General features: G+C 51.0%; 1 protein-coding gene across 2 annotated transcripts in view; it reads right to left on the reverse strand.

The window, feature by feature from the left end:
* DNAH9 (dynein axonemal heavy chain 9) overlaps positions 1-13,090 on the reverse strand; it is a 188,418-nt gene that overhangs the window by 150,744 nt on the left and 24,584 nt on the right. For both annotated transcript variants that reach the window (XM_077254615.1, XM_077254614.1), the window contains 10 exons: positions 10,966-11,162; positions 10,193-10,348; positions 9,956-10,086; positions 7,606-7,817; positions 7,270-7,503; positions 6,910-7,077; positions 5,921-6,037; positions 5,693-5,843; positions 5,387-5,501; positions 5,197-5,265 (listed from right to left, as the gene is read on the reverse strand). In XM_077254615.1, the coding sequence (XP_077110730.1) occupies positions 5,197-5,265; positions 5,387-5,501; positions 5,693-5,843; positions 5,921-6,037; positions 6,910-7,077; positions 7,270-7,503; positions 7,606-7,817; positions 9,956-10,086; positions 10,193-10,348; positions 10,966-11,093 (1,481 nt within the window). In that variant the 5' untranslated portion in view covers positions 11,094-11,162. The remainder of the gene's footprint in view (positions 1-5,196; positions 5,266-5,386; positions 5,502-5,692; positions 5,844-5,920; positions 6,038-6,909; positions 7,078-7,269; positions 7,504-7,605; positions 7,818-9,955; positions 10,087-10,192; positions 10,349-10,965; positions 11,163-13,090) is intronic.

Here is a 13,090-nt window from a genome sequence, read left to right on the forward strand (position 1 = left end):
CAGGACGCACCCCGTATGAAGTGGTCTTTGGGCGCCCAGGAAAAGGCATGACAGATCTGGAACTGTCTTCGGAGGAAGAAGGCCCCCGAACAGGGATGGCTTCGTGGGTGCGTGATCATCGGCATCGGCTGCAGACCTTACACCGACTGGTACACACTCGAATTTGGGAAGTGGAGCATCGGAGCACCCCTACAGCAAAACCCCCAGAGTTCCGGCCTGGTGATCGAGTACTCGTTCGAGAGCAAAGACCGCAAAACAAGTTAGACCATCGTTGGGAAAAAACACCCTATCGGGTGCTTCGCCGTATAGACCCGCATGGACCTGTATATGAAGTGCAGTCTGAGGCCCCCGGAAGTACAGGTACTCGCATTCTTCATCGCAACATGCTCCGGTTGTGTCGCTCTGTTGACTCGGACACCCCAGAATCCGCAATCAGGGAAGAGCCACCTACGACTGAGTCCCCCAACAACCATTGGTGGGATGAAGAAGATGATGAAGAAGAAGAACGGCGTCAAAATACTCCCCCTATCTCGACTACTACACTACCCCTGACCAGTCACCCTTCCGCTGACGACATTCCCCAACACCCCCTACACAGGGACCCGAGCCACGACGTTCTGAACGTTCTACTGCCGGTAGACCCCCAACTCGCTACAGTCCTGACTTACACACTAGACAGACCCAAGTGTGGAACAACCCGTCAGATGGGCGACCTGTCAGTGCGAAGGCCTCGCCCGGGGACTGGCGAGCATACAGGGTGGGGGAATATAGGGGACAGGGACCTGGTGAGCTGTGCAGACGGGTGGAACCATTGTTGCCGGGAGTCGGGGTTCCGGGGGACGGATTTGAGGGGCGCATGGGAAGCCAGGCTCATGTGACAGGAGGCAGAGTGACGCAGGGAGAGAAGAGGATAAAAAGAAAAACGCGCGAAAGCAGGGACAGAGAAGCGCGGGAAAACTCTGAGGAGAGGAAACTGCAGCGCAGTTGTCGTGTGTGTGCAGGCCGCAGTGAGACTTGCTGGAAGCAGGGGGAAAACGTGCAACAGACACTGCGGGCAATTACCAGAGCCCCCAAAAAGAGGCGCATTCGTCGTCAGCGACCCCTCAGGCAGAGGGGTAGTGCTGATCAGCTCGGGGACAGTATTACCGCGCTCCCCGGGAGCATCTTGCCACAGAGTGCTCCGGATCCTCCTGGGTTTTTCTTAGCTGTGACTGATACTGATAATTCTGCTAATTCTCCTCAAAAAGACTCCTCTCTGGACGTGGAAACGGTTATCCCGGATCAACGTCCGCCTGCGGGAGGTAACGCAGCACCGCAAAAGACATTCTGGACTCGAATCTACACCTGGGTTCGACGTCGGAGGACACCGCCTTCCCTCACCACTAGGACTACGTCGCTGACGGAGCCTCACCACCGGGACTACATCGCTGAGACAGCACTGATAAGTGAACGTTGTTGACTTTACCTTAGTAGGAGAGGTACTAGTGAGGCGCGGCCGCGTTCTTCGGGTATAGTTCAGGCCTCCTATATAGTAGTTAGGATTTACTGTGATATTGTATACTTGTACTCAAGTTCCCTGCGTGGAAAACTGTTGTTATATTTTTGGGTTGGGAGTTAAAAGAAAAGTTAAAAACGCTGTTTGCTTTCTGGCTCCCATTTGTCCCTGCATCCTTCTTTACCTGCGGTCTCTACAATACTATGTGTTGGGGCACAGAGGGGGCATCATACTCTGTGTGGGGGCACAGAGGGGGCATCATACTGTGTGTGGGGGCACAGAGGGGGCATCATACTATGTGTTGGGGCACAGAGGGGGCATCATACTGTGTGTGGGGGCACTGAGGGGGCATCATACTGTCTGTGGGGGCACAGAGGGGGCATCATACTGTGTGTGGGGGCACAGAGGGGGCATCATACTGTGTGTGGAGCCACAGAGGGGGCATCATACTATGTTTGAGGGCACAGAGGGGGCATCATACTGTGTGTGGGGGCACAGAGGGGGCATCATACTGTGTGTGGGGGCACAGAGGGGGCATCATACTATGTGTTGGGGCACAGAGGGGGTATCATACTATGTGGGGGGGCACAGAGGGGGCATCATACTATGTGTTGGGGCACAGAAGGGGCATCATACTGTGTGTGGGGGCACTGAGGGGGCATCATACTGTGTGTGGGGGCACAGAGGGGGCATCATACTGTGTGTGGGGGCACAGAGGGGGCATCATACTGTGTGTGGGGGCACAGAGGGGGCATCATACTGTGTGTGTGGGCACAGAGGGGGCATCATAATGTGTGTGTGGGGGCACTGAGGGGGCATCATGCTGTGTAGGAGGCACTGATCATCATATTGCATAAGGGGCACTGAGGAGACTTCATAATGTGTGGTGTGCACTGAGGGGACATCATACTTTGTGGGGAACACTGAGGGGCATCATACTGTTTGTGAGTGCACTGAGGAGCTTCAGACTATGGTAGGGCACTGAGGGGGCTTCATACTGTGTGGGTTGCACAGAGGGGGCATCATGCTGCACAGAGGGCACTTAGGGGGCATCATACTGCATACGGACACTGAGGGACATCATACTGTGTGTGTGGAGCACTGAGGGGGCATCATGCTGCATAGGGAGCATCATACTGCATAGGGGACACTGAAGTGACTTCATAATGTATGGTGGGCACTGTGGGGACTTCATACTGTGTCTGGGGGTAGTGAGGGGCTTCAAACTGTGTGGAGTTTACTGAGTTCATACTGTGTGGGGTGCACTGAGTGGGCTTCATACTGTGTGTGGGAGCACTGAGGAGACATCATACTGTGTTGATGCACTGAGTGGGCTTCATACTGTGTGTGGAGGTCTAAGGGGAAATTACACTTTGTGGGGCATTGAGGGGGCTTCATGCTATGTGGGGGGAAGGGAGGGGACAACATACTGTGTGGGAACACTGAGAGGGCATCAGACTGCGCTAGGGGCACTGAGGGGGCATCACACTGTGTGTGGGGGCACTCAGGGGACATCAGACTGCGTGGGGACACTGAGTGGACATCATACTGTGTGGGGGCACTGAGGGTACTTCATACTATGTGGAATGCACTGAGGGGACATCATACTGTGTGTATGGCCCTGGGGGAACATCGAATTGTATGGGGGCACAGAGGGGACATCATACTGTGTGTGGGAGGCACTGACGGGACATTTTACTCTGTGGAGGCACTGAGGGGACATCATATTGCGTGGGGGCACTGAGGGGGCTTCATACTGTGTGTAGGGGCACTGAGGGGAGATCATACTGCCTGGGGCACTGAGGGGGTTTTATACTGTGTGTGGGAGCACTGAGGGGACATTATACTGTGTGGGAGCACTGAGGGGACATCATACTGTGTGGGAGCACAGACGGGATATCATACTGTGTGGGAGCTCTGGGGGGACAGTATACTGTGTGGGAGCACTGAGCGGGACAGTATACTGTGTGGGAGCACTGAGGGGACAGTATACTGTGTGGGAGCACTGAGGTGACAGTATACTGTGTGGGAGCACTGAGGGGACATCATACTGTGTGGGAGCACTGAGGGGACATTATACTGTATGGGAGCACTGAGGGGACAGTATACTGTGTGGGAGCACTGAGGGGACATAATATGTGAGGGGCACTAAGTGGCATCAAACTGTAGGGAGTGCACTGAGGGAGCATAAACCTGTGTGGGGGGCAATGAGGTAAATTCAAGTGAGATAAATAGATGCTATAAAATAGATACTGCAAATAATAGATAGATAATGGATAGATAGTCTTTTCCTCCTAGTCCCGCTATAGATCTGTATTTTGGGGAGTGCGGGGGGCTGCAGTTATTGGCGTTGGTGTCGGCCATTGATGTGGAGCAGTAATTAAGATTTCTACTCTCTGCTCGGAGCCCAATTAGCGCAGCTTTTCCATCAGGCATCAGACTTCGCACGAGTCTCCGAAGGAAGCGGCTGCACTTTGTAGAGAACCAATGTGATATGTGATAAACTGTGCCAAGAGATGGCATGTAAGGCAGGAGCGGGACATCCCTGGTGCAACCTCTGGAATCCACGGACGATTTCTGGGGTCCGCGGGCTGGGCAAATCCCAGGAAAAATAAGACACCAGTGAATAAGAGTAACAGAGGACCTGATCCCAAACCCCTTTTCCTCCTTCCTTCTCCCATTCGCAGTAAGGAAATAGGAGCTAGCAATCTAAAGCTGCCGCTATGTAAAATGGCAGTGTACAAAGAGATGTGAACCAGCTTAATTAAAATACATGTTCTCCTCTTTATGCCCAGGTGGCTGAACGAGGATGTGTATTGTGCATAGATAGAGAGACAGGAAAAGGCTTATTAGGTTTGGAGATGATTAAAGGGAATATCCCACACCCTTTAGAGATAGCCATGGTCACCCAGCCTACACATAAACAGGACAGTGGATGCCCTTTTGTCTACAAGAAATGCATGTTGGATTCAGGTGACACTGGGTTCCTGCAGGGGGAAATGTTATGTCTCCAAAGGAACATATGGAATATGGGAATTTGTAAGATATTACTGAGACATACATTTTCGGCACCGGGGCTAAGCAGGTAAAAAACTATACATATTTTATGGTAACTATAACCCCTGCCAATAGGCCCCAAATCCATAGGGGTCATATAACCACCAACAGCTATGCCGTGTTTGGTCTCCATGGTCTCCAAGTAAAGATAAAATCCCGATAAAAATGTGGTGTCAATCTCGAATTTCCGCGGTCGTCCAGTGAGGAGTTTCATAAAATCCTGTAGGTCTGACAGCACCCCATAACCCTGCCCATGTGAGGTCATAATGGGGAGGGTATGTGTGTGGCACTTGGGATGATAAAAGATCCAATTTGAAAAGAACAGTAGTTCTTCTGATTAGCTATGTTTTTTACCCCATGTGCATGGCATTGCAGTAGCTTAGGTATCCATGGTTATGACCATTAACAACAAACTGTCACTATATGAGTGGTTGTAACCATGGATACCTAAGCTACTGCAATGCCCTGCACATGGGGTAAGCAACATAGCGAATCAGAAGAACCATACTATATTTCAAATTGGAGGTATTTGCTAATATTATTAGTACTCCTACTACATATTGGGAGAGGTTTTTGGAGAAGTGAATACTCCTTTAAAGGGTTAGAAGTCGCGGAGCGGCTGGTGGACATGACACACGACTCACTGGTCCAGAAGCGCCATCATCTCCTGGTACTTCTGCTTCATCCTTCCGCCTTCCTCGGACTCCATGCACCTGATGAGATAAGTCCGATTACTCACATAGTATAGGAGAAGTCACATGTGGCGGTGCGGAAAGTGCAGCAGTCATCTGATTGGCTGCCCCGTTTTAAGCCCCGGACGTGTTGGCGACTCACGGGTGTGTGATTTGGTGGAAGTTGCCGTACGGCGTCTGCAGCCGCTCTCGCATCTCTTTAGCCCAGTTCAGATTCCCGGAGACGAGCGGCATGTTCTTACTTATCTGAGGGTATCCTACAAGAAGGATGCATTTATTAACACTGCAGACGTGTATGCTCGCCTCCGCTGAGCGTGCATGTGCATGACAGAAGAGGGAGAAGTGATTGTCAGCCAGTGCTAATGACATTCACCATGCCCAATCTATAGGCGACACTACTGTATAGGAACCATTATCCCACGTGTCGGGACGTGACACACTCACTGACCTCGTTCCGTCACCTCCACCATATGTTGGTCATAGATGGATTTGGTGGCATCCAGGTCCTCCTCAAACATGGCGATGAGGAGTGGGTACTTATCAAATGCATCCTGTGCGATGATAGGCCGGTCCAGGAGGCCCCCAAACATGTCCAGCAGCTGCGAGGAAAACCCAAACCGTTACATAGGCATACGGGAAATGCTGCGGGAACCTGAGCCATGGGGCGGCTGCGTACCCGAAACGTCTGCTCCAGGCTAGAGGTATCAGCGAAGGCCAGGCAGAACAGCGTCCCCAGCCTCCGGTCCATCTCCTCGATGCTCAACTTGAAATCTGAGACGTCATCCTCAAATTCCTGCACACAGGGAAGAAAAGACAAGAAGTGATAGATGACAGCCCGCTATCTGCAGGTCATGTTACAGGACTCGTGCCCCTCATCAGCGCAGAGCAGGCGGCTGATCGCTGGGTGAGAAGCTGCTGATAGGGGGCACAGTGTCTCCTGACCACAAGCTGCCATGAGGAGACTTCTAGGCCCAGCTAAGCTCACTGAGGGAGGGGCTGTATACTCATCTGGTATGAGATCTGATGTTTAAAGGAGTCGGCTCTGGGTTCACAGTAATTTTAAGAGCTTGGTCTGGGGGTCTTATTTATTTAGGGGCATGGTCTGGGGTCTGATTAATTTAAAGGTCTGGTCTAGGGTCTTATTTACTTAGGGGACTGGTCTGAGGTCTGGTTCATTTAGGGGCCTAGTCTGGAGTCTGGTTCATTTAGGGGCCTGGTCTTGAGTCTGGTTCATTTAGGGGCCTGGTCGGGAGTTTGGTTCATTTAGGGGCCTGGTCTGGTTTATTTAGGGGCATGATCTGGAGTCTGATTCATTTATGGGCCTGGTCTGGAGTTTGGTTCATTTATGGGCCTGGTGTGGGGTCTGGTTTATATAGGTGCCTAGTCTAGGGTATGAAGTATTTAGGAGTCTCTTGGGAGGTCAGATTAGTTTAAGGGCTTTGTCTGGAGTCTGATTGAATCAGTTAAGGGGCCTGGTCTGGTCAGGTCAGGTTACTTTTGGGGTGTGATAAACTTAGGGGTCTGGTTTAATTGAAATGTCTGGTTTGGGGGTGTGGTCAAGGTCTGACCGCAGACTCAGCTATGCAGGATCCACTGTGCTGGAGGAGTCTGACAACAAGCTTGCTGTTTCCTTACTCTGTGTATGTGCACGTACGCAGCGCTCACCTTGTTCCCGGTGTCCAGGCAGTCGTACGTCTTATCGGAGAACACTTTGTAGACGTCTTGGAACTCCTCGTACATGTCGGCCACTGTCCGGCTCAGAACTTTCCCTTTAGTGCCGCCGAACTCCACTTTCTCCAGTTTCATCATATCCACGGCGGTGAGTAATAAATCCTGCGGAGACCAAATCTGTGCGTCAGCCATGGATGTTATGTGTGGGTGCACAGTCACCACTAGGGGGAGCTCACCTGTATACATAGTGCTTACATGCATACATGTGGCACCTAAGGGCTCGAACTGCCCGGATTGGAGCTACCTACGATCCTGGATCAGGGCCCAGTCCCCTCGCCTCTCCTAGTGCCTCACCTCGATGGTTTCCAGTCTCCTCATGAAGCATTCCAGCCGGGCAAAAACAAGTATGGAGGGGAAATCCCACGTCTTCACTTCCTCCCCGTTTTGGAAGAAGCTCGGCAGCTTTTCCCTGCTCCCTTCAAACGTGCTGATAAGAAAGCGCAGAATGGACAGAACCTCCTGGACTCTGCCCGCGCTGTCTTCCATGTCCCCCTTCAGCAGGTCCTCCGGGTTTAGGTAGCTCCGAGCCTGCACCAGAGAATAGGAGGATGACACAATACTGACAGCAAGCAGAGATCTTGGGGGAAGTCCCTGATAAAGCTGCCGCTCCCGCCATCACCTGTCACCCACCTGCTGGATGAACAGATTGCAGATCTCTTGCATCAGGACGATGATCCTCTCGGGGGTGTTGTAGTATTTGGAGCGGGCCCACACCAGGCACAGCACGTGCATCAGAGGAACGATCACGGGTTTCACCTCGCTGAATTCGACGCTCTCGATTTCTTCAAAATGTCGCTGAAGCGGCTTCAGATAGAGATTGATGTCCTGAGCTTCAGACAGGGCTGGAAAGGGGAGCCAGATATTCGGGGTAAGAAGTCTGCGCTTGGCATTTCGGCAACACAAATCTATTCTGCAGCTTCATTTACATAAAACTTAACAAGCCTGTTACTAAAATTACTGATCTGGAGTTTGGGGGTTGTAAGGCTGCAGCAGCATCGTACGCAGTGAAGAAGCAGTGACCCACAAATTCAAACACAAAAGTCTCTTTTAATGTGTTTCTTCACAGCATTAAAGTCCAGTTCACATAAATGCATATAACTTCAGTGGATATTATCAGTTACCAGTTTACACCGGTTCAAAGCAATACATATCACATGGCTTTAGATTTGCGGTCCCTAAACAGGCCAGACTTCCCTTGTCCAGTTTCCCTGGGCGACCGCACGCCATCTCAGTCTCTATACGTCTCCATACACACAGCCTCATATGTTGCAGACACTACACACACCAGCCCTCCTCTGACTAGTTCTTGTGGGTGTACTGCATCGCTGTATCACAGTCTCTTTACAGACTCTTTACTCACACAGTTGTACACAGTTCAGGATATCCTCCGGATAGCAGCCGGGCACCATATCCACCTGTTTGCAATCGTTGCACATGCTAGTCCTCTTTCTGGCACAGGACATCCACCTCCGGGCACAGGACTGTCCACATCCGACTCCTTCGGGCACAGGACATCCACCTCCGGGCACAGGACTGTCCACATCCGAGACCAGTACCATGGACGACTTGCATCTCTGTGTACACGGCGGGTGCCAGGCTATTCAGCTGCCCTGGGTGCTGGCTCTGCTGGCCTGTGCCTCCATGCACTCTGCAGACCAACACACACCAGACTGACACTGACGTGCACCTCGCACACCTGCCACGACCTGACACACCCATACCCCTTACTGCAGGGTTTTTAAACACACACACAAACCTGTGGCCTTCAGCCACATGGAAAACCCGGAACGGAAATCCGTGACTCTCATGCACACCTATGGACTTCATCCGTCTGCATGCACATTCTAGGGAGAACAAACAAAGCCCCCTAGCTGTATCAGAGGCCACAGCCTCACAGGGTATTTGAAGCTGCCATCGAAATGAATGGAGAGCGCGGCACATGCACGGTCCAAAGATCCACTCCTGTGATAGAGGGATATGCGCGGTCACGTCCCTCGACTCCTGTGATAGTGGGATATGCACAATCACCCTCTCCGCTGCTGTGATAGCGGGATATGCACGGTCCCGTCCCCCGCTTCTGTAATAGCGGGATATGCACAGTCACCTCCTCCACTCCTGTGATTTCGGGATATGCACGGTCATCTTCTAGGCTTCTGTGATAGTGGGATATTCAAGGTCCCATCCACCACTCCTGTTGATAGTGGGACATGCACAGTCACCTTCTCTGCTCCTATGATAGCGGAACGTGCATTGTTCCCTCCTCCGCTCATGTGAAAGCGTGATATGCATTGACCCATCTTTCGCTCCTGTGATAGCAGGACATGCACAGACAACTCTTCCGCCCCTGTGATAGCAGGACATGCACAGTCACAACCTCCACCCCGTGATAGGAGGACATGCGCGGTTACCACCTCTGCAGACATGTGCGGTCACCACCTCCGCTCCTGTGATAGGGGGACGTGCATGGCCCCGTCCTCCGCTCCTGTGATAGTGGGACAAGCACAGTCACTGCTTCCGCTTATGGGATAGCGGGACTTGCGCGATCACCACCTCCGCTCCTGTGATAGCAGGACGTGCACGATCACCACCTCTGCTCCTGTGATAGCGGGACATGTGCAGTTACCACCTCTGCTCCTATGATAGCAGGACATGCAAGGTTACCACCTTCGCTTCTGTGATAGCGGGACATGTGCGGTGACCACCTCTGCTCCTGTGATAGGGGGATATGCGGGATCACCACCTCTGCTCCTGTGATAGCGGGACATGTGCAGTTACCACCTCTACTCCTGTGATAGCGGGACATGCGCGGTTACCACCTCCGCTCCTGTGTTAGAGGGACATGTGCAGTTACCACCTCCGCTCCTGTGATAGCGGGAAATGTGGGGTGACCACCTCCGCTCCTGTGATAGCGGGATGTTTATGGATATGGATACACTATAGCTCATGTGTCATATAGGTCTATACATATATGCACCGGTACCTGCTACTACGTCCCGGAACAAGGCTTTAAAGGCCGGGAAGTAGCTGCTCTCCACCCTCTCCAGCAGCTCGGCCATCTTGCGCACCTTGCTGGTCTTCAGCTGATTGTAGATACATTCCAGATCGGCAAGTCTGTAGCAAATATCAAAAAACAGTCAATACTAAAAGCAAAAAAAAAATAGTAATGATTTATAAAATATTGTGTGTAAATTGCAGTCTCTTGTCGGGAATCTCGCACCGGTTTTTCCAGAAGTCGAGCTCCACGTTGGGGTTCGGGTTCTTCCCCAGTAACAGCTGCTCGGAGGATTCTCTCTTCAACACCCCTCGAACCTGATGGCTCCACTGAATGATGGCCGACTCGATGGCGTGGACGACCGTCTTGTCAAGGTTGTCGCTGAAGGGGACACAAATTACATCATGAATGTGGTGGAGGTCACCAGCACTCCAGCATACTGCCCTCCTGAAATACTCCGTGCTGCTCTCCTACTTATTTCACATGCTTCTCGGTGGCATAAACCCAGGTCCTGGCACTGCTGTACATGTTCCCGCTCGGCCTCTTACATTCCCGCCGTTCCTGGCATCTCTCCCAAATTCGCCCTTTTGATTTACAACACGTCGATAATCCTCTTTTATGAGGAGCGGAGTAGGTGGATCAAGAGAAATCAGATCAATGGCCCCGTAAAAGCCAGAACACGCTGCCATTACCCGGGGCCGGGATGTGGCGATTATATATGCTAGTAATAGGCCATCACTTAAAGTGGTTGTTCCAAACTCGGGAATGTGCCGCTCTGCTACATTGTAAAGGATCATTTCAGGGCCTCATTCTGGGGATTAGAGGGGTATACTTTCGATAAGACCCCCAGAGATCACCAAATCATCACCTCTCCTGTAGCACAAAAATTGAACTCACTTTGATCCCTCATTAAAAGTGGTGAAACTGCACAGTACGTGGATATAATCTACCCCTATGAATGCTGCAATGCTGGAGGAGTTACCGGAGCCTGTACTTACTGCTTCTCACTGTCGCAGTCAATGTACTCCATCTTCTCAGACCCTGAAGGTAAGGGCAGCAGCGTCTTCCCCCGAACCTGGCCCGTCATGACAAAGGTGCAGCTCTTCAGGTTATTAACGTGACGCATGACATCCTGGGACACCACGTGCGGCCAGTTCTGATGGTTCTTTGCATTGGACAGGACTGGGCTGATGATCTGAGGAGAGAAAATATCACAACCTTACAATGGTGGAAAGAAGCGGGCCGAAAAAAAAGTTAATGAATGCTCGTCGGTTTTCCTAAAGATCAGATCACAAATGATCAGAGAAAGACGTAGTATTATAATATTCATCTTGTCTCATAACTACTGAGGGGGATTCTATCTTCAAATGTGGGGTACTGCGATGGGCACCAGGTTCACCCCTAGTTATGCTAATCTGTATGTTGGCAAGAAGGAGGAGTTCTTCATCTTTCCTCACCTATATTTTATATCTTGCTCTAGTTTACCTGAACATTTATTTTACTTTAATAAACATATATATAAATAGTTTTTCAGTCACTTAGTAATATTCTTTTCACAATTGTATCTAGCATGTTTATCTCATTTATAAAGACGTAGACATGAGCCTAAAGAGATCGCTCTTCCCACATAGGCCTCACACTACTACAAACTCCTTAATTCTGTGAGACGCTGATGAAAGAAAGTGCTTCTCTCAGAAAAGAATAGGACATTTCTGGTCTTTCATGGCCTTCATGGTTTGCAGTTATGTCACTTTGGCAGCATGATCATTTGTTTTAGAGAGACATCAACATCTGGAGTACTCTCAATGCGGGATCTCATCATGGTGTATCACCACACGTCCACATGCCACCACCTCCACATTCCTTCACCACGACTGATTAATCTATCATTCTGTTTTGTGGACTGTGCGGAGATGCACAGGTCAGTCAGCACAGTGGTATGTGGTCAGTGTCCGGGTGATGTGTGTGTGGTATGTGGTCAGTGTCCGGGTGACGTGTGTGGTATGTGGTCAGTGCAAGGTGATGTGTGTGCGCTATGTGGTCAGTGCATGGTGACGTGTGTGCGGTATCGGGTCAGTGTCCGGTTGACACATGTCCAGTATGTGGTGACTGTACGGTGACGTGTGTGCGGTATGTGGTCAGTGTCCGGGTGACGTGTGTGGTATGTGGTCAGTGCATGGTGATGTGTGTGCGTTATGTGGTCAGTGCATGGTGACGTGTGTGTGGTATCGGGTCAGTGTACGGTGACATGTGTGCAGTATGTGGTCAGTGACCGGGTGACGTGTGTGCGGTATGTGGTCAGTGTCTGGGTGACATGTGCGGTATGTGGTCAGTGTATGGTGACGTGTGTGCGGTATGTGGTCAGTGACCGGGTGACGTGTGTGCGGTATGTGGTCAGTGTCTGGGTGACATGTGCGGTATGTGGTCAGTGTATGGTGACGTGTGTGCGGTATGTGGTCAGTGACCGGGTGACGTGTGTGCGGTATGTGGTCAGTGTCCGGGTGACATGTGTGCGGTATGTGGTCAGTGTACAGGTGACATGTGCGGTATGTAAAATGTTTTTGAAATTTGTATTCATTAGCCTTCTGACCGAGCACTCCGCCTCCTAGCCACAGGTGTTTTAATCGCAGCAGGTCCATTACCCCTCCACAGAGAGAGAGAATGTTAGTCTAAGAAGAGGATTCACAGGTTCCCATTCAGATGAAGACGTTTATTCTCAGCGAGGAAAGGAAAGTTTAGGACCTGGTATACGAGAGATGCCTTAATGTGGCTAGCAGGTACACATGAATTGGCCAATTTATGTGCTAAACGCTGTCATTTTCTCATATTTCTAGTGCAGTAATGCAGTTTAATTTTCATGTTTCATGTTTTCATGTTTTAGCGCCGCAGTGTGCTGCCTTATTTATTTGAATGTGCGGTAAATGGTCAGTGTATGGTGACATGTGTGCGGTATGTGGTCAGTGTCCGGGTGACATGTGCAGTATGTGGTCAGTGCATGGTGACGTGTGCGGTATGTGGTCAGAGCATGGTGACATGTGTGCGGTATGTGGTCAGTGCATGGTGACATGTGTGCGGTATGTGGTCAGTGCATGGTGACATGTGTGCGGTATGTGGTCAGTGCAT

Source organism: Ranitomeya variabilis, chromosome 4 (genome assembly GCF_051348905.1).
Source record: "Ranitomeya variabilis isolate aRanVar5 chromosome 4, aRanVar5.hap1, whole genome shotgun sequence".
Classification (NCBI taxonomy): Eukaryota; Metazoa; Chordata; class Amphibia; order Anura; family Dendrobatidae; genus Ranitomeya; species Ranitomeya variabilis.